Below are 22,478 nucleotides of genomic sequence, written 5' to 3' on the forward strand. Positions count from 1 at the left end.
GCACAACGCAAGAATTCCTCCCAGAGAGACGTCCACTGAACCATGGCCCTTTCTACCCTGTTTGACAGAGGCTTCTAACAAATGCCACAACCTGGTGCCAAAAATTATAAAGATATATCCATATCTCTATATACACACTGTTTGGTACTAATTTACTTAAATGTATTCAACCCTCTCATCTGAACATTCCTGGAAACTGAATGTGCCAGATATGCATGATTTCAACAAAATGTTAGGGATATCAGGTGCAGAGAAGTAGCAGCAAAAGGGTTAAACTTGTTTTGTCTGTAATTTTAATAGATATTCTTGCTGCATCCTTGTCTAGAGACCAGCCAAAGTTCTTGGAGCTAATTTAAACAAAAGAAGCGGTTATCAAGACAATGAGACACAGCTGTCAATTATGGTATCTGTAGTCACAAGATCACAAGTACATCTCTGTCTTCAGAAAAATAACACTCATTTTCCATGTAAGTGGCAAATACGCAGGAGTCCCAATTCCTCTTCCCTCAGGAACAATATCTTTATTGGCAGGAGCAGAAAAACAGAGGTCCTGTCTGCACGTCCTTTGTTCAAGGCATTCAAATTTTTACAATATCTAAATGTGGTTTATTTCTTACCTGAAGGAATCAGGAGGGAGAGGGCTGTAGCCGATGCTGATTTAATCACTTTGTTGACAGGTCTCGAGGTACGTTTCTCCCCCGATTCCCCAGAGAGCAACCGGTGCCGTGCCCGCCGCACTGCCAAGTCGCTGATGGCTTTTGGAGTGGTAAAATCTGGACCCTCATAGCTATTGCTACGAATGCGCTGATCAGAGAAATCTGTAGTGCTTCCAGCTACAGTTTAAATTAAAGTCAATTAGAACCACAGGGAATTCCTAATAGCATATTCCCCCGCAGGCAAAATATAGGACATCAAAGTCATGTTTACATGTAGTCCAACAGTGAATTTTCTTCAGAAGCAAGCCCAGGTCTTGAGTTCTTATTTACAGAAATTTATAACCACTGGCGTTCTTCTGTATGCTGAGAATTACCTGTTTTTCTTTTGTTGGAAAGCCAGTTCTTGAAACCAAGTGCGGCAGTAATAAAGTTAGATGAAGCCTAACTCTATAGCACAGCTTTAAAGTAGTAAACAATTCTATTTAAATGGCTTATATGGCAAATAACCAGGGGAGGTTTGAGAAAGTACTCTCATTATTTTTATTATCAGCAAGAACGGTCAACCTTAAAGGCTGCAACAGCTGAACTAGGCTTTATGCTATTTACAGAAGGACGGCCATACTGGGTCAGACCATCTAGTCCAGTATCCATCTAGTCCAGTATCCTGTCTTCCGACACAGGCTGGAAGCAGATGCTTTGTGGCAGAGGGAGGCACAAAAATTACATTAGAAGAATTTAATTAACATTGCAAAGTCAAGAACTCAAAAATTAGGAAATGCTTGTGCAGCCTTTCAGCCCTTTTGTGTGTATGCATTATGATTGTACCGTCTAATTCAGTGGTTCTCAATCTATTTACCATCGTGGGCCGCATATGCAGCTTCTCTGTTATGTGGGCCACATCCACACAACATACACGCTACCTGTATGGCCCTGAGGCTGTCACATGGGCTGCAGCTGTGTGCTGATTGGGCCGCAAGCAGCCCAAGGGCCACAGGTTGAGAACTACTGGTCTAGTTACATGATGACATACCATTTTCCCCACAGGACCCTGCCTCATTCCACGTACAGAATGGATGGTGCTCATGTAGTGAGCAGGTGTTCAGTATTTTATTTTATCTTCTTTGTTCAATGTATGGTCCCAGGCCTGTCTTACTACACACTGTTCAAACCCTTCTCTGAGGACAGAATTATTCATTTCCTCCTGGGCTTCTCTATAGTGCCCATCACTATAATAACTGAGTGGGTCACAAACCACTCCTGGGAGACATGGGGGGTTATTATCCCCATTCTACAGATGAGGGACTGAGGCACAGAATAATTAAGGTCAAAGGTATCCACTCATTATGATTGGCCAAATTGAGGCACAGATGAGCTAATTTTTCAGAGCACTTAACATTATATAGCATTTCACATGTTCAAAGCACAGACTTCAGTTGCAACTGTGAGCACAGCACTTCTCCAAATGAGACCCTGGGTCTCAAGTCAGCATCCAGAAAAGGAGGAACAGCACAGTAAGTGATCATCAGGGAAACATTTGGTTTAAGCAACTGGACTGCCATCTCATAGGAACTCTGGGATAAAATCCAGGCAGGGATAAAATCCAGTTTTCCAGGGCAGCATTCATCTATGACCATGATACTGTTTTTTCTCTTCCTGCAGTTCCCTGCCTCATTCACTCCACACCTTCCAGCTTCTGCAACAAATGAAGCAGGGGTCTATAGACAATAGTCTCCTTCACTACACAACCCTGATTCATCCCCACAGCAGGTCTGTCCTGTGCACTGTATGAGGCAGGGGCCCTGTGGAAAATACAGTATGTGATCATGTAATTAAAGACTGTTATAATGCAAATGCACAAGGGAGCCAAATTAAGGTTGCACAGGCAATCTTAATTCTGCAATTTTCTATCTTTTGAGTGCTTGACTTTGCAACTTTAACAACGTTTTTTTAACAGTTTTTTGGTAGGCAATTTCCAAGGTTTTTAATAAAGCAAGCTGAAAAAACAAACTCTGTCTTGTGACATCATATTAACATCCCCAAGGGTCATCAGCAGGGTTGGTACCTATAGATCCACTGCACAGACCTCTGTTACTTGAGCTAATGGAGTAACTGATAGCAGTAGTAGGTTGTCATCCTCTATGTGGATCACCATTAGAGGGGTTTGGGACACTTTGCCAGTGGATTTCAAAGATATTTGCTCACAACAGAGGAGTGGTGAGACTGAGAATTCTTGGTTACATTCTAGGCTCTGGAAGGGAGTGTTCTCTAGTGGGCACAGACTCTTCTGCCTATTTCCTCTAAGTTTGACCCATTCTGCCTTGTCCCCTCCAACCAGTCCCTGTCCCAGTCCTGTCTATTCCCTCCCCTGGTTCCTTGTCCCGGTCCCATTCTCCTCACCCTAGCCAATCTCAGTCTCCACTTCTCCGGCTTCTCATCCCAGTCCCAGTCTCATTCCTCTTTACTCTCCATCTCAATCCCCTCCCCACCAGCTGTTCCTTGTTTTCCCCTCAGTCCTAGTTCTCTCCCACACACTCTGGCTCCTTGTCCGATCTGTCTTACCTCTCCCATCATCTGCTTCCCCCTACTCCACTGGTTCTCAGTCTCAACCTCCTCTCAACTTCTCGATGGCAGTGATCCCATCCCATCAGGTGCATACCTGTCAGAGTTGAGCTGCTGATGTTGCTGATGGTTGATGAGGGTGTTGTTGGCCCATCCTCATCTAAGTGCAGCTCTCGCTCCACAGGTTGTTCTGGAATTGGCCGGGGGAGCCCCTCACGCGACTGTACTGTAGATAGTAACGTTCCATCAGGCTGTTGCTTTTTGGGGGCAAGTCCTTCTTCCTCAGCTGAGATGGCGAACCGGGGCATGTCGAGAAGCCCCGAACAACGCCGCCGAACAGTAAGAGGCGGACTGGAGTCACTCTCTGTGTGTGAGGATTCAGACACGGACAAGCGCTTACGCAGTCTGAGAGAAAAAGCATGACCAGGTCACTGGGCTGGGCTGTGATAATTCATAACGCCGAAGGACAAGTGATGGTTACTGGTTTACAAGCACAGAAATAATGAGCAAACTCAAGCCAAAACAATATGATTCCAGGTTCAAGCCTCCCAATTTGGGTAGTTGGGAGGTGAGCTAGGGAGAAGGCTTGGGTTTAGGGTTGTTGTTTGGGTCATTAAAAGTTATGGGTATTTGCAAAATTCAGACCTGGATTATTTTCCCTTATTAACTTTTTAAGATAAGTACAAAATCAAACAAAATACAATGCAATGAAAGCGACATAAATTATTACAACAATCGTTATTACCAATAACAGGGCAAAGAAATACAAACACTTGTACCTATCATCTTATGCTTTTACCTGCTCTTTTTTCTTTTTTAGAGACTTATTTTTATAACTTTTAGCAGGATCAGTTTATATTAGTTACACATGTAATCTATCAAGTGTTCTTAGTAAAGGCGTAGGAAAGACATTCTAGATCACAACCACATTAAATGCATCCATATGACACCATGTTTTAGCGTATGATCCCCCATTCTATAACTTGTATAGTTATTTTCTCCATTAAGCTGAATCCAACAATTATTCCAATCATTCTGGGCACAAGAGAGGCATGCTGGATTTCTATTTTCTGAGTATTATTACATTTTGCTAACAGAGATGACAGGACACTATTTCTTGTATTCAGCACTGTGGAAAGACCAATATTTTTCTAATTTGTGGCAGGAGAGAATGTGGGGAGAACTAGATTTTGAACCCCTGGAGGTTCAGACATGTTTGGATTGGGAATTTTGGTTCAGGCCCATCTCAGACTCCATTCTTAGGAAGGAAGCTTTGCTTACGAGTAGAATACCTTTTACTTTATTTTAAATATTCGCTGTAAGCTTACATAATGTTAGAACTTAACGAGATACTTTTAAGTAGTACACAGATTTTACACTGAATTGCAGCTGTAAGAGTTTCTGATGTCAATGTAGACGGGGAAAAAAGCCTTCTTTGTGGTTAAATAAAAAGTACAAGTCTAATAAACTCACATTTCAGGAGAGCCAATCACCCAGCTGCGGTCCCGACTTTTCAGACCACTGAGGCTGTCTAGCCGATCATCTTTTTCCTCACTGAGACTGCGCTTAGTTGGTGGTGTTTTCCTCTCTTCGTGGATGGAAAGACGTTCCATACTGCTGTACACCTGCATATCGCAAAAGCACTTAAGTTCCATCTGTACGAAGCATGCAGTAAACAGTCCTGCAAGTCCTTATCTAATCAAAAGGTCTTTCTCTCCCAGAATGGAAGCTTGGTTTAAAACGTGAACTTGGCAATGTTCTCTGATTAGCTAATGCAGGACCCAACACAGATGTGATATGCTCAGGCAACGTACACCGGGGAGAAGGGAAGAGGCAAGATTTGGAACGGTCAGATATGTCCTTCTGCTGTAATACCTACACTCAGATATTCGGTTGTGATGTTACAAAGGCCATTTGTATATGAAAATTTTAAAGAAGTTGCTTAAACAGGCTCCACAAAGCACTGAAGGCTCAAGGCTGACATCTAGATCTTGACATCTTACCAAACAAACTCAATTCAGCATCTTGCTGCTGACCTCATTTCGTTACTGTGATTCTGTCAACATTGCCCCAAGTTCACTAAACCTTTTCAAACAAGAGTCTTGCCCTCTTTATGGAATTTTCCGTGCTGCTCACAGCTCAACCAATGTGCATCTCTCTGCTGTACAGTGATATTTTAAATAATTAAACAATTAACCAAAAAAAAACCCTTTTACAACTTTTAAAACTGTATTTGATTGTGGACCTGATTTTCATAAGAAGAGATTAATAAAAATGCTGTTATTAAAAATTCAGCACATCAACAAGAAAACTATTAATTTATTTGGCTAAATTGTCAGACAAACTTTTCAAAATATAAAGAGCTTTTTATTCTTCCCATTCTACTGATGTTGTAGCATTTTCTAAATTTAAACATAAATGTATTGCAGTGGACTTTCTCTGCTTGTGTCAAAAATACTGAACAAAAGTTGCAGCCAAACAGATTAATTGCTGTTCATAACAGGGGGATATGGTGGAAAAAGAAATCAAGACTTATGGATTTGTAAAAGCCTGTTCAAGGTCCCAACTAATTCTCAGGTCCAATTTTAGTCTTACTTATCGTGGTGTAAACCAGAAGCAACCCCACTGAAGTTAATGCTAGTTAAAACCACTGAGATACCTGAGCCAGGTCCACAGAGAAGACTGGATAACATTACAACCCTCAAGGCACTTTCAAATAGGGCAGTGAGATACTCTCTTTCACTGTTATAAAGAGGACTATTCTCCATGTCTACTGAAGGTAGGACAAGTAGTAATGGGCTTTATCTGCGGCAAGGGAGATTTAGGTTAGCTATTAAGAAAAATGTTCTAACTACAAGGGTAATTAACTTTTGGAACAGGCTTCCAAGGGAATCCCCATCACTGGAGGTTTTTAAGAACAGGTTGAACAAAAACCTGCCAGGGGTGGTCTAACTTTACTTGGTCCTGCCTCAGTGCATGGCGCTGGACGTGATAACTTCTCAAGGTCTCTTCCAGCCCTACATTTCTATGATGCTATGATACAGGGGTACTGTATGGTTTCAGAGTAGCAGCCGTGTTCGTCTGTATCCGCAAAAAGAAAAGGAGGACTTGTGGCACCTTAGAGACTAACAAATTTATTTGAGAATAAGGTTTCGTGAGCTAAAGCCCACTTCATCAGATGCATGCAGTGGAAAATACAGTGGGGAGGTTTATATACACAGAGAACATGAAACAATGGGTGTTACCATACACACTGTAAGGAGAGTGATCAGGTAAGGTGCGCTATTATCAGCAGGAGAACGGGGGATGGGGGGAAACCTTTTGTAGTGATAATCAAGGTGGGCCATTTCCAGCACTTGACAAGAACGTCTGAGGAACAGCAGGGGGAGGGGAATAAACACAGGGAAATAGTTTTACTTTGTGTAATGACCCATCCACTCCCAGTCTTTATTCAAGCCTAAGTTAATCGTATCCAGTTTGCAAATTAATTCCAATTCAGCAGTCTCTCATTGGAGTCTGTTTTTGAAGTTTTTTTGTTGAACAGGCCCACCAAGGAAGGAAGGAAGAGGTCTGTGTGTTTAGAACAAGTTCAGGTCTGTTTACATTCATGATGGAACAGCATTTGGACCGCATGTGGAGCCCCTCACAAAATGGACTTGGGTTTTTATTGAATATCAATAGGAGACCTATTCTGAGACCTCTTGAACCCCACCTGTTATTTCAGGGCAACCTAGTATAAACGTTGCAGTACTACCATGTGTACAGAGTCCATTATTGAAGATAAACTACTGCAGTACAGACAGCTGACACAAACCATGGTGCACTGTCCTTTTTGTCTAAAATGCCTAAATTCAATGAGTGATAAAGACTATGTGGCCCCTTCATGTTATCTGAACATTGTTTTTTTTAAAGGGCAACTCATGACTAACAGAAAAATCTAAATAAGAATATGATTTTAAACAAACCAGTATGCCCTTACCTTACTGAACCGTGGTGAGCAAGATGAGAACTGCCTAATTTCTACATGATCATCATCATTTGTGTCTTCATCTTCTTCTGAATCTAGGTGCTGGTACCGTTCAGAACGAGCTATGAACAAGGACACAAACTGCAGTATAATTAACCAGCACCTAGAAAGCCCATGCCCTTGTACTTTCTAGAAAGTACGTCAAACAGTAACTGATGCTCACAGGATCAGTTTGCACATAGCAATTCCTATTTGTCTAGCTGCAAAGGTTGCCTGTTGTAGAGCTTTGAGTATTTTTGATCATGAAGAATATCTTCAGTAAAGCTGTGCATGTGTGCAAATAGACTTCAAATATACACACCATTTTGCTCTTCCTATTCCTTTAAACATGTACTACACTCTATTCTTGTTTGTTTAGTGTATATAACTCCTCAGATATATTACACTGTAAAACTGACTGATCCTCAGCAAAGCATATAGAATATATATATACAGATTCTGGAAACCATAAATTCTAAGAAAAGGAGTACTTGTGGCACCTTAGAGACTAACAAATTTATTAGAGCATAAGCTTTCGTGAGTTACAGCTCACTTCATACTAAGCTTAGTGCTTACTAACACAAACAGTCCTATTAAAGGAAATGGGAATACAGTTTACTCTGTCTTGTTATTTCCAATTTAGTGGATTTAGCATTGTGCAAAGTTCATTCTGGACATGTGCAAGCCTTCATTTTGTAATACATTTACTTAAAAACTATTCCTCTTCTTTCACCTACAACTGCAAGTGATTACTAGGCAATTGCCAATTTTTTAAGGAAGTCTAAACAGAGCTATTTTTGAGTGAAAACATCTAAAATGCCCCCCAAAATATTTTTGAGCTCTGCGATCATACAATTCTAAACCAGCCCAATATAAATTTTTATAATTTGGCAAAAAAAAAAAAAAAAAGATCCCCAGGCTGAGCCACATTTGCTGCATTGCATTAGCCAGAAAGGATTTCTTTCAGGAGTTATAAACCTTGGTAAACTAGTAGTGCTTATGATAGGAATGCCATCTCAGTTTTCCGATGACCATATAAAGATCCTTTATGACATGAGAATTCTCCCCAACAGAGACTCATGCCATGGCATCCCCTCTATCCAGCTAAGCATGCTTGGACATTTGTTGCTGTCCGCAGAGCTTGTCAGCTGGGGATTGCTAGAAAATAAAAAGGCACTTCTACCCACGGGGAGTGAGCTCAGTGTCCCTGCACCGTATCCCACCATCACTGTCCCAGAACCAAAGCACTAGAGATCTAACGTGATCACCCCACTGCACTAGAGAGCCAAGCTCTACCTAACTACAGTATTTCAACCAGCATCACCACAGTAAGGTCTCTCTCACTGTGAATATTACTGTAATAACTCCTTTACAACGTCAAAGGATTTTTCCTTCCAACGTATGAGTTAAATACAAGTTAAAAACTAATATCACCCAAAAACTGTAGCGTGGAAACATGCACAGGGACTGGAAGAGTCATCGCATCTGATGTGCTTGATCACAGCAATCATTTTAACATAACCCAGCACAGTGATGTTCATGTGAACAGAAAGAAGGGAGGACCACAAAAAAAAAAAATTACACACAGCTAAATACCTCTATTAATGAAGTGAAGAATTTCCAGGGCTCTGAGAACACTGTGGCCGAAAATGGGATATAACTAGGCCACCAATACCAACGAAGCATGGAATAATTTTCATGCAATTCTGATTCGGTTCCAGACAAACTCCTCTCTTGGGACTCAATATAGTACTTTTTACAGAATATCAATCAAATATATTTTATTAAGCTGGTGATAATGATTTTCATTAAGCAATTGACAAAATATAAATTAACTATACATAAGAAATATGGCCCACATTAAAGATGATACAACTCAGGCTGAGTCAGAAGCTCTTCTTTCTTACTGTCAAAGTAGCTAGTGTCATCCTCAGATTCCAGCTGTGGAATAAATTCTGCTTTCTGTCGAAGTAATCCATTCCAGTCCAGATCTTTAAAGAACCGGTGCTGTTTCACCTCAAAGGCACTACCTGAAAAAAGAGTATTTTTCTAACATTGCTCTCACGTGTCAAAAAATTCTCAAGGCATAGGAGAAAATATGGAAACGTATTTTCATCTAAAACGTATTTTCTGAGAATCACAGGAAACTACACTTGGGTTCTTTGCCAATGTTGTGATAACAGATAAAAACTGCACGATTTACACCCTCTTAATTTAAACACAACACATGCCTACATTGGCTGGAAAGCAGCATCTCCAGTATAGTTCTGCAGTGTAAGTCTCAAGAGTGAGAACAAATTAATGAAAAACCTTTAAATGTGATCTTGTTCACATCAAGTGTATGTGCACTGTTTTTGACCCTGATTCTGCAAGGCACTTAAAGATATGAGTAGTTCCATTGAATTCAAAAGTATTAAAATTAGGCATGTGTTTAAAAATATCTTCTTGAATCATCATCTTTGTTGTTAAACTCTGGGGCTTGAACACTGAGAAAGAAAAAATATGAAAAGATCATTTGCCTGCTGGGGTGTGGACATTTTAAATGAAAACATTGCTCATAAAAGGTATCAGATTTGTCCACAGAAAAGGCCTGGTATGAGAAAAGAAAAATAAGGTTTGTTGACTGAGAGCAAAGACGCCCACTGTGGTGGTAGTTTTAGTGGAACAGAATCTGTCCACCAGCAATGGAAATAAACCCATCTATGCATTTTACATATAACAAAACACAACACCCTTAAGGTGGCGATGACTTTCATCCACCACCTGTGGGGTCTGGAGTTGAGCTGGTGCTCTCTCTCGATATGAAAGGCTTTATTTCACATTACTGATTCTTGAACCACCCAGCCAGCAAGTGTACACTTTGAAATCGTTCTGTATTTGCATTTTCTAAAGGCTACATATAAACTGAATTATGAATTTGAAACGAAATGCGAAACCAAACGAAACCAAACCCAAAAAGTTAGTGAAAAAGAGGAACTGCACCATGAGGCTGCAGGTCAGGCAGGAATTATTGAGACTGGAGTGTCATGTGGAAGTTAGCTGAATACATCAATGGTTCCCTAAAATTTTAAAAGGGAAAGTCCTAAATTGCAAAGGCTTAAATCTCACCATACATTGCTTACAGATAGTCTTAAGCACTTTACTTTTCCCAGGAAACTTCAGGTTCTTGGATTTTAGGGAATTACACAGCAGTGTGCGCACCGCTAAGGGGAAAAGTTGTAATTTTGTTACACTCACAAGTGCTCATCAACATCTCCTTGCCAAAGAGAATTTCACGCAAAATCTGTTTAAACAATTTTCCGATTGAGACACAAATCCCTGACAAAGCCCGAACTGGAACCGTCAAAAAGGCTGTCTAGTGAGGTTATGCTGTGACCTATGTACAGTGAGTCAGACTGGTGAGCAGACACCTTTTCTTCTTTAACCCCCCAAAACAGTGGCATTTTTCTGACACGTGCAGATTTCTCACTGATTCTGATCACGCTATCCCCAGGGACAGAAAGTTGTGAGACCACCACTAAACGCAGTGCATACTATTTCACAGCACAAAGGCAGCATTTCACAACAGTGTAGCAACTCCCATTGGCATTGCAGCTTCTTTTATTGCTTCAGGTTTGTCTTTTTGCAAGAATACGCCTGTACCTGTTCCCAGTCTTTCCAGAGGGTTTTGACAGAGAAGTTTAGATGTGAGGTCCTGTGCATCTGGCGGTAATGCATCATCCCCTTCTGGCCAGGCAATTTCATCTAAGGAGATAAAGCAATTTGAAAAAGGCAAGTCATGAAATCCACAAACATTTTTATATAATAAAAAGTAGTAGGCTGTAGCAGAGCGTTATTTGAATGGGTTTGCATTCAGCCGCATGAGTACTTAATATAATTCAAGCACTGACATTTTCCAAAATGCATCTAAATTCAATATTAACCATAGCTGCTGTCAGCAAACAGTAATTGTTGGAACAAAACTGTAAGAACCTTAATGCATATGAAATAATGAGCTTTTATGGCAAGACAAAGAATTACTATGGTGCAGCTGTATCTCATGCCTACACATTTTGGGTAACAATTTTATCAATCAATTTTAGCTCTTGCTTCTTGCAAATCCTGAAACTCACTTTCCACAAATATTTGCTTAAAATTCACTGTTTCGGTGAACATTTGAGAGTAATCCTTTTCACTTGAATACTCATGGAAAGTGAACACAAGCAAATCAATTAATAAAAACAGAATCAATCAATTTTCTACAGCATTTGCCCAGCTCTAACCATGGGCCAAAGCACAAAAACTTTCACTACCCAAGGCATGAAGGTATTTAATACAACAGTGTTTATTGATGTACTTCGTTGCTTTTTATAAGTTATTTTTATTACATTTGCGTAGCAATTGACTAATGAGCCCTATCCTTTGTGCCTACACGGGATAACCAACAACAAAATAGGATCTTGGCCTGCTAATCGGCTTGCTCTTTTCAAATGCAAACACATGTCTTTCCACTCCCCACATCACTAATTTTTTTTATAAGCTGGATTTCTCCCTGCACTATGCATATTGACAGAGTTTACATACATATATACAGATGACATCTGGTGTATGTTAAGCAAGTTAAGAGCTTTTAGCAACTGTAGTTATTTACCAAAAGGGAGTATCAAACTAATTCTAATACTGAACAATTAACTTTGCTTCTTATGTAGCCTTTCACTAAATTACAGCAGATTTCAATTTTTTCATACTCTCTCATAGTGAACCGTTAAAAGTAACCCCTCCAGAGACAGAATAAATAAACATACCACTGATTACTTGTCCAAACAGTTCTTCTGGTGTGTCACCAAAGAAAGGAACACAGCCAACTAAAAACTCATACAGGATAACTCCCATGGCCCACCAATCCACAGGCTTTCCATAACCCTGTCGCAAGATCACTTCCGGGGCAATGTATTCTGGAGTCCCACATACCTGAAGATGGACAGACAGAAAGGAAACTGTTAATTTACAAAAAAAAAAAAAAAAAAAAGAGGAGTTCTTGTGGCACCTTAGAGACTAACAAATTTATTTGAGCATAAGCTTTCGTGAGCTAGAAACCATTTCATCGGATGTATGAAGTAAAAGATACGGGAGCAGGTATAAATACATGAAAGGATGTGGGTTGCTTTACCAAGTGTTAGGTCAGTCTAATGAGATAAATCAAGTAACAGCAGGATACCAAGGGAGGAGAAATAACTTTTGAAGTGGTAAGAGAGTGACTACCATATTTGGAAGCCAGCTTCCTTCTACCTAATTTTTTTTCCACTGCCTCAGCTGGAGCAGGTAGTGATTTTTGTCATTAACACATCCCTTGCCACATGGAAATATTCCACAGTTAGTGACAGTCAGACTAGATAAACTTGCATAACCTGTCAAAGCTGTCAATATTGAGCATTTATATGAATTGCCCAATTTTCCACCCATGGCTTCGGTGCAATTTAGAACAGAACTTTGAAATCCCAAACTAAGGGCTAAAAGTGCATCTTTTAAAAAATGAAGGTAAAATTCTGCTAAAGAACATTATTTGTGCAGAATCATACGAAAACCTTGTGATTCAAGTCTTGTCTCTTCATCATTCAACACACACCATAGTGTCAGGGAATTCTACAAATCCTTTGATTCTGTCACAAAGGGCCCCAACCCATACATCTAGGAGCATGCACCTTCAAGGAGATAATTGCAGGTTCAGCTTTTAAGTTTATAGTTTCATTAGGTTAACTGTATTCAGCACTTACATCACTCCCCATACAGTGGTGTATCTATCTGAACTGTGATCATCAAGTTACCTCTGTCTGCAATTTCAGGTCACAAAATCTTTTCTTTTTGCAAACAGCATTAAACACTCTCAGTCTATACACTGAAAAAGAAAAGTTGGCGAAATGCTGTGGAAATTCACTGATTCAAAGCTGTAATTTTTTAGAAAAACATTTTGCAGCTTACCTGCTTATCCAGGAACTCTCTTGCATCTTTCTCAATGTGTCCCTCATACAGATTAGTTGTGAGACTCATTAGCCCAATTTTAGAGAGTCCGAAATCTGTTAGTTTAATGTGACCCATGGATGTTATCAGAAGACTGGGAAAAAGAGGAAAGAAAGTAATTCAGTATTCACTGCTATAGTTTCAGAAAGCAATCACAATGTAACATTATTGCATTATCTAGCACAATGTCTGATAGATATATGGTGCTTGGTGATCCTGTGCATTCCTCCACTTATATGCAACTGAACATCATGAACAAGACCAAGACTGCTGGGAAATCAGACTGCTTTCAGACTGAACTAATGCAATAACAGGGTTCAGACAGACCTTTGAATAGAATGTTTGCAGTGCTGTAGCCATATTGGTCTGAATGGAAACTTCACAACATGAAGAAGGGAGCCAGACTGAAGAGCGACATTTTCTGAGCAGAGTCAAGAAACAAAACGTCATCCCCTGTTACAAATCCTCTGTGATCACTACAGACAGCTCCAAAGAGCAGAGGAAACTCTTTGTAGCTAGAAAGCTTTTCCTTTCTACCAACAGAAGTGGGTCCAATAAAAGATATTATCTCATTGAACTTCTCCCTCTCATTTGAATAGAATGTTATTGTAAGAGGTCATTCTTTCCATGCTTAACTGCTCTAATAGGACTCTTAAGATTAAATGCTGTTCTGGCTTTCAGTCCAACATCCTTAAAACGATGGGTTTTTGTTAACTTTCGTACCTGCTGTTAGGATTTGAGAGTTTTTTGCTGAAACAGGGCAGAGAGATCTGTTTGTTTTCGATGCACCTTCTAAATATGCCATAGGAACAACTTAGAACATATAAGTGATTACTGAGTTAAATTCAGGACATGTTCTGGGAAGCAGGGACTCTGAAAGGTGCCACAAGTACTCCTTTTCTTTTTGTGAATACAGACTAACACGGCTGTTACTCTGAAAAAGAATTGAGGGTCATGGTGGATAATCAGCTGAACATGAGCTCCCAAGCATGACGCCATGGCCGAAAGGGCTAATGAGATCCTGGGATGCATAAACGGGATTCTCAAGTAGGAGTAGAGAGGTTACTTCATTTCCGTATTTGGCACTGGAGCGACCACTGCTGGAACACTGGGTCCAGTTCTGGTGCCCACAATTCAAGAAGGATGTTGATAAACTGGAGAGGGTTCAGAAAAGAGCCATGAGAATGATCAAAGGACTAGAAAACCTGCTTTATAGGAGCTCAATCTATTTAACTTAACAAAGAGAAGGTTATGGGGTGACTTGATTACAGTCTATAAGTACCTACATGGGGAACAGATATTTAATAATGGGCTCTTCAGCCTATCAGAAAGGTATAACATGATCCAATGGTGAGAAGTTGAAGCTAGATAAATTCAGTCTGGAAATAAGGCGTAATTTTTTAACCGTGAGAGTAATTAATCACTGGAACAATTTACCAAGGGTCGTGGTGGATTTTCCATCACTCACAATTTTTAAATCAAGACTGGATGTTTTTTCTAAAAGCTCTGCTCTAGGAGTTATTTTGGGGGAGTTCTCTGGCCTGTGCTATACAGGAGGTCAGACTAGATGATCACAATGGTCCCTTCTGGCCTTGGAATCTATGAATGCTTATTAATGTGCATCATGGCGGGGCGAATTACTCTTTAATGGTGTTAGCACAGATTGACAACCGAAAACAAGAAGTTGAACCTATCAAAAAAACAACATTATAAACTTAGTCTTTTCAAGACTAAATAAATGAGACAAGACTGGTTATTTGCCTAAAACATCCAATGCTTTCCTTGGTAATTATACTTTTATCACGGAGATCTACAACTACATATTTGAACCTGAAAGGTTCAAAACATACTTGTCAGGTTTTAGGTCACGGTGGACAATGCCATAATTGTGTAGGTACTCCAGCGCCAGCACTGTCTCTGCAAAATACATCCTGGCCATATCGACTGGTAGGGCTCCAATATTCTTTAGGAGTGTGGCACAATCTCCTCCTAGAAATAAATTACAAACATAGCACATTGAAATGACATATGAATACTAAGCTAAAGTAGCAGCAACACCTCAAAATTAGATTGGTAGAATTTCTGCCTCCTTAAATTACATTTCTATCTACATTGAAGGTTCTTACCCTTGGTCCTGTATTCTGAACACAGTTTAGAAAATAATTTTAACTTCCATAATGCCTTTTTTATTTGCTGTAATTTAAATCTCTATAGTTTCTGTCATGCCTGTCAGGATCTAAATGCATGTCACAAACCATACAAGTCGCTCTTCTGCACAGAAGAGCAGTAACCAGCCAGACAAGGGATACATAGCAAGCCTCACAACAGCATGGGACAGGGGACACTTTTGTCAATGACATTTTGGCAAACTCCAGCTCTTTACAAAGCAGTATGATGCCACTGAGGTCTGTGGACAGTGAACAGTGACAACGTTTCTATGGCTTCATCTGAGGTACCACAGGAAAGAAAAGTCCATAGAATTAAATTTATCAGCCTTGGAAAGGAGGAGGACTAAGCTGAACTTGCTAGGATTCAGGGAATCTGGGTTTGTCAACCTTGATTCGGAGACTACTGAGAAATGCTCTCTCCATTTTAGGGAGCACAGATAAGGGTCTTCTTGCCTTCCTAGGGGAGCAGTCCAGCTGGCTTCCATAAAACTATTTATTGAGAAAAGCAAGCAGGATTTGGCTCAATGATTGTATAAATTCATCTTCCAGGTTGGAAAGGAATCTGGGAAGGAAGTATAGTTTACACTCAGCTAGCCTTTGTGGCTATAGTAAAGGAGTGGGCAAACTTTTTGGCCCAAGGGCCACATCAGGGTACAAAACGGTATGGAAGGCCAGGTAGGAAAGGCTGTGCCTCCCCAAACAGCCTGCCCCTGCCCACTATCCGCTCCCTCCCACTTCCTGCCCCCCCTCAAAACCCCAGACCCATCCAACCCCCCCTGCTCCTTGTTCCCTGACTGCCCCCTCCCAGGATCCCCTGCCCCAAACCACTCTCCCCGCCCTGGCACCCCACCCCCTATCCAACCCCCCCTGCTCCCTGTCCCCTGACTGCCCCCTGGCCCTATCCATCCCCCTCCCCGACAGGCGCCCTGGGACTCCCACACCCTATCCAACGCCCCCCGTTCCCCGACTCCTGACCACCCCAGAACCTCCGCCCCCTGTCCCTTGACTGCCCCCCGGGACACCCTATCCCAACCCCCCACCGCCGGTTGTTCCTCATCAGCTTCCTGTTATTGTACAAATGCTCCGCTGCTTGACCAGACCTTAGCATTTCTGTTCTGGATCTTTTTAACCTTAATACTAACCAAATCATGGGCCAGATCATCCCCTCCAATGATAGTACCCACAGGAGAGCTCCCTGTTCAAGTGTCTCTGCAGCCATTCCCCTGCAGAGACCTCCACACTGGCTCTAGCTCCCCAGAAGCTTCCCTGCACATGGCTCTGTGTTGGCGCAGATCCACTGCAGCCAAGCTATGTTAGCTGCAGCTCCCATTGGGACCCACAGAGTGGGCATTTCCCCAGGCAAGGTATCACAGCTCTAGGCTGGACTGACTTTTCTGACCCATCTCTGCAATGTGGGCCAGACAATCTCCACTCCCTCCCCACCATATGAAGTTCAGACCCAGGGATCACCCTTCATAGTGCTTAGGAACAAATCGTATTGTAGAGGTGGCTCAGACCCTCTTCTGTGTAGGCATGGGCAGACCCATTATGTGAAAGGTCTACCAAGGTGACATCTTGAGAACACAATCTAAGCCTATTTTGGCTGCAACATTCGATCCTAGAAGGCAATGGTGGGTGATCCTAAAGACTCAATCTGTAAAGCACTTGGCGATAATACAGCATGAAAGGCACTATATATACAATAATTACTGCCACTCTGCAACATTAACATGTTTCAAACAATTGAACATTCAGTAATATAACCAGATACTTTTCAAACCTGAGACAAATACCTTCCACATACTCCATAACCATACAGAGGTGGCGTTTGGTCTCGAAGGAGCAGAACATACTGACTACAAAGGGGTTCTCAGCAAAGGTCAGGATGTCTCTCTCCACGAAGGCCTGCTGGATCTGGTTTCTCAAAATTAGGTTCTGTTTGTTGATCTTCTTCATGGCAAAGCGCTGGCGGGTAGTCTTGTGCCGCACCAAATACACAGCCCTAGAACACAACAAAAGGGTTCCTATCTTCAGTTCGGACCATTTAAAAAACAATGGATCGGGGGTCACTACATCACGTACATTGATAGGCTACTGCTTGGTTTATCTATGACTAAATAAAACATCTGTCATGGCAAGCATCACTACAGAAGAACTCTCTCTATGCTTTTCCTCAGAGTAAGAAATGGGGAAGGCTACTCTTCACCGGCTTCTCCAAATATATAACATTCTCAGCGGTGAGACTAGCTCAGCCTTAATCAGGGAAAGCTCTCGCAACTTTATGAGATTCTTGCATACTAAAATTAAAATTGCAATTCCTCCATCAGAAATAAGACTAGAGCTCTGTGAGATTACATCAGAAACCATACATTCCTGCAGTATTTTCAAATGTCCAGACAATAAATGAAGACTGTAGCACACAATCTTGGGGATATGGGTAGAGGCACATACTGTTCATCATTTCAATATTTATTACAATCACCAGTCAACTGAAAAATGACCTAAAATGAATGGGATCAGTGCAACTTCCTTCCAAGCGCCATAAATTAAAGAGCTGGATTAGCTGTAACAACATGATGCAGGATTTCCTGCAGTAAAATATCCTTTTCATTTCTACCATTTGCACATCTTTGTCCGCACATTCATAGTACAGTTTGCAAATAAGGTTTTCATTCAGTTAGCTTGCTCTATTGAATCAATACTTACTCCCCTGTCTCTGGAGTGGCTTATTGTATTATATTTAACACAGTATCATATCAGCTGGATAAAGCACACAGTACATATAGCAAGGATATGACTTTGAGCAAACCACCTCTAGCCTTTTAGGGTATGTCTACACTGCAATTAGACACCTACAGTGGGCCCGTGCCAGCTGACTCAGGCTCCCGGGGCTTGGGCGAAGGGGCTGTTTCACTGTAGCATAGGTGTTCAGGTTCAGGCTGCAGCCCGAGTTCTGGGATCCTCATACCTTGCAGGGTCCTAGAGCCCAGGCTCCAGCCCGAGCCCGAACATCTACACCACAATTAAACAGCCCTTTAGCCTGAGCTAGCTGGCATGGGCCAGCCACAGGGGTCTAACTACAGTGTAAACATACCTTTAGAGGGATGTACTTGAAAATATGGGTCTACATGGAAAAGTGACTGTAAAAATGGCACTTTCTTATCTAACAAACGGGCTCTCTGATCTGCTCTCCCCTTTTTACTTACTGACTAAAATAAGCTTTTATTACATTTTCATTTAATTCAAAAAAGCACTTCAGCACGTGCTTAAGTCCCATTGAAATCAAGGGGCAGCACAGGTATATCTGAGGGTAGAATTTGGCCTGCTGAATATCACTGGTTATGATGCCACAGCCAGAAAGAACCGAAATGGAGTTTCAGAGAGTCACAGATTCCAAGGCCAGAAGGGATCAAGATCATCTCGTCTGATCTCCTCTATAACACAGGCCAGAGAACTTCCCCACAATAATTCCTAGAGCAGATCTTTTAGAAAAGCATCCAATCTTAATTTAAAAATTGCCGGTGATAGAGAATCTACCACAACTCTTGGTCCATTGTTCAAATGGTTAATTACTCACACCTTTAACAAATTACACCTTGTTTTTAGCCTGAAACTTCCAGCCAGTGGATTTTGTTATACCTTTGTCTGCTAGACTGAAGAGTCTATTATTAAATACTTGTTTCCCATGTAGGTTTTTGGACTAATCAAGTCACCCCTTAACCTTCTCTTCGTTAAGTTAAATAGATTGAGCTCCTATAAAGCAGGTTTTCTAGTCCTTTGATCATTCTCATGGCTCTTCTCTAACCCTCTCCAATTTATCAACATCCTTCTTGAACTGCGAACACCAGAACTGGAACCAGTTTTCCAGCAGTGGTTGCACTAGTGCCAAATACAGAAGTAAAATAACCCCTCTACTCCTACACAAGATTCTCCTGTTTATTTATCCAAGGATCGCAACAGCCCTTTCGGCCACAGAGTCACACTGGGAGCTCCTATTCAGCTGATGATCCACGATGACCATCAAATCTTTTTCAGAGTTACTGCTTCCCAGGATAGTCACCCATCCTGTAAGTATGGCTACGTTCTTTATCCAAATGTACACATTTACTTTTGGACATATTAAAACACATGGTTTGCTTGCACCCTGCTTACCAAGAAATCCAGCTCACTTTATCAGTGACCTGTCCTCTTCATTATATACCATTCCTCCAATCGGTGTGTGATTCGCAAACTTTATCAGTGATGATTTTATGCCTTCTTCCGGGTCAATAATAAAAATTTTAAATAGAGCAGAGCAATGACCTATTCTTGTGGGATCCCTCTAGAAACACATTTGATGATGATTCCCCCTTTACAATTACATTTTGAGACCTGTCAGTTAGCCAGCTTTTAATCAATTTAATGTGTACCACGTTAATATATCTAGTTTTTTTAATCAAAGCGTCATGTGGTACCAAGTCAAATGCCTTACAGAACTCTAAGTATATTACATCAACACTGTTAGCTTAATCAACCAAACTTGTAACGTCAAATTTCAAATTCCGGGTTCTTTGTGTGGGGCTGGCAGTTGGAATTTTAACTTGTAAACTGAGCAAGTCTGTTCTGGACTCATTAAGACACAATGAAACATTAGGACATTTTTACACAGCAACTCCTCACAGTGAAATTACACTTTAACGTCTAGTTTTAATAAGTATTGAACTTATGTCCGGGTATGTGATGTTAACAAACAAATGTATTTTATTATTATATTCTTTCCTTTAAGAAATACTACAATGTAAACAAAATGTAAAATAAATGACACCATTATTTATAAAGATAATTGCCCTGGATAACACACAAATGTCATACCTCAATTGTAACCTCTCAAATGTCACATTAATCTATCATATATGAGTTTTGTCCACATATCGCGAAGGCAAATTTAACAGAAAAAGTTACAGCATAATAGGGCTTGAGGTCAAAGTTGTAGTGTAATATGAGCAAGCAGCTGGCAAGGGCATATCATGATTAAGGGTCTGAAAGGCCTAATTCTTTATCAGGTGGCTTGACAGTAACATCTTCTTGAAAAGCAAAATGCTAGACACAGCCTGAAAACCTTACCCATAAGCCCCGTTGCTGATTAGCTTAATGTTTTCAAACTCCTCTTCAGAGGGAGTTTTCTTTGACTGTGCAGGGGCCCCGCGACTCTGAAAATCAAGGAGAAGGGATTTTTTTTTTTCCTACAATTCACCAGAATCTAGCCTACTTTTAAAAAATGTACTTCGCTGCAGAATAGAAAATATGAAAATCATTTAATTTTATTCCTGAATTTACAGAAAAACAACAAAAAAAATCTATTGTCCTGGAACTTTTGCTTTGTAACTGGAAGATCTGTATGTATGTGTCTCAAATATTTGGTGGTATAATATATTTTATATTTACTCCTTTCCCTTAACATACTATAACTAAGAAATGGTTGCCACATTTAAACCACTGTCATACTGAAATCTTCCATTTAATTCTTCATACTAAATACATTACATTTTGATTTCTGTTAGATTGTAGATCCATTCCCCTTCGCTGGTAGCCTTCTAATATCCTTCTATTGTGTAATGAATGATGTTTGTTTTTTAAACTACCATGGAACTCAGAGCAGTCTTTGCACATTGACTTTCTGATCATGCTCAATAGCCCGCCAGACCCACAGTATCGAATAAGCTGAAATATTAGAGTGGCTGGGTCATTACACATATTGAATCTACTTCCCTATATTAAGTATCCTCACACCTTCTTGTCAACTGTCTAAATGGGCCATCTTGAGTATCACTACAAAAGTTTTTTTCTCCTGCTGATAATAGCTCATCTTACTAACACGGCTGCTACTCTGAAACCTGAAGTATTTCTAACAACAATATACATCATGCTTTTTGGGTTACTTCCACCGGAGGAGCTCAAAACTGACAGACACTGAGGCAGAGACATCAGGTGACTTGTTCAAAGTTACACAGGAGGTCTGTGGCAGAAATGGGAACAGAATCCAGATCTTCTGAGTCCCAGGGTCATCCTTCCTTTCCATTGTATTCTTGTACTAATCAGGATATTAGCTGAGAAATGTTGAGTTCCTCAGCAACTTTAAGTCATGTTTGCATTCTCAATTTTCATTGAGCACTTCCAGCAGAGATTATTCTGTACTGTATGCAGTCATACTAGAGACAAGCATAATTTACTTTATGCTGTAGACTGGGGTGGGATTTTCAAAGTTCCTACATTATTTAGAAGTCAGTGGGACTTATGTTCCTAAAGTGCTCAGGGCCAAATCTACAAAAATATTTAGGTATTGCAATGCCTAACCCCGAGGTGCCTTGCCACCTAGTGGAATCCAATCCTCAGCCCTGAGTTATGCACCCAGGCTCCCCATTCAATACATGGGGAGAGTTACCTGCCTCAGAAGCCAACCAGCGGAGCGGGGAGCTGCCTAAGCTAGCCAGGAGTGAAATGCAGAGGAAAGGTTCATAACTGATGGGCCAGAGAGAGGCACTTCCCTCTGCTTGGGATTTTCAGCTGTGAACCCCTTTTCTGGAGTTAGGCACCTAAGCCAGGTCAGCCGCTCTGCTAGCCTGCACTCTTGAAGCTGAAACCCAGATCTTTCACGAGAGAGACCCCAATGTAATTATACCCAACAGCTCAGTGGTTAGGGCATTCACCAGGGATAAAGGAGACCCGGATTCAAGTCCCTGCTCTGGACCAGGGATTTGAATCCACATCTCCCGGAGTGCCCTAACTATTAGGCCAGGACACACGTATTCATATACACACACAGATTCCTGAACTGTATTCTTTTGTGACAGGTGGTATGTCTTGGGCAGACTCTAAGAATGCCTATGGGATCAGGCTCTGCTAGTGAGACAGGCAGGGGAAAGTCTAGTTTGAGAATCCTGTTTCAGCACTGCTGAGACTTTGGCTTCAGCCAGGGCTCTGAGCACCTCATTAGCTGGGGGGGGGAAGGAGGGGGCAGCGGCTCAGCACGTGCCTACTGGAGGACACTTAGGCACCTTGAGGACTTGGGCACCTGTGAGGTTAGGTGGCAGCTGAGCAGTGGTTTTAAGGATG

The 22,478-nt window shown here is 41.1% G+C and overlaps 1 protein-coding gene across 6 annotated transcripts in view; it reads right to left on the minus strand.

Annotated features, from left to right (window-relative positions):
* The window catches only part of MAST2 (microtubule associated serine/threonine kinase 2), a 389,497-nt gene that overhangs the window by 11,829 nt on the left and 355,190 nt on the right, over positions 1-22,478 (minus strand). For all 6 annotated transcript variants that reach the window (XM_077824259.1, XM_077824258.1, XM_077824257.1 and 3 more), the window contains 11 exons: positions 20,490-20,575; positions 17,180-17,388; positions 15,069-15,207; positions 13,180-13,312; positions 12,006-12,171; positions 10,864-10,965; positions 9,129-9,251; positions 7,195-7,304; positions 4,689-4,840; positions 3,313-3,620; positions 618-833 (listed from right to left, as the gene is read on the minus strand). In XM_077824259.1, coding sequence (XP_077680385.1) covers positions 618-833; positions 3,313-3,620; positions 4,689-4,840; positions 7,195-7,304; positions 9,129-9,251; positions 10,864-10,965; positions 12,006-12,171; positions 13,180-13,312; positions 15,069-15,207; positions 17,180-17,388; positions 20,490-20,575 — 1,744 coding nt within the window. The remainder of the gene's footprint in view (positions 1-617; positions 834-3,312; positions 3,621-4,688; positions 4,841-7,194; positions 7,305-9,128; positions 9,252-10,863; positions 10,966-12,005; positions 12,172-13,179; positions 13,313-15,068; positions 15,208-17,179; positions 17,389-20,489; positions 20,576-22,478) is intronic.

This window comes from Eretmochelys imbricata, chromosome 8 (assembly GCF_965152235.1).
Source record: "Eretmochelys imbricata isolate rEreImb1 chromosome 8, rEreImb1.hap1, whole genome shotgun sequence".
Classification (NCBI taxonomy): Eukaryota; Metazoa; Chordata; order Testudines; family Cheloniidae; genus Eretmochelys; species Eretmochelys imbricata.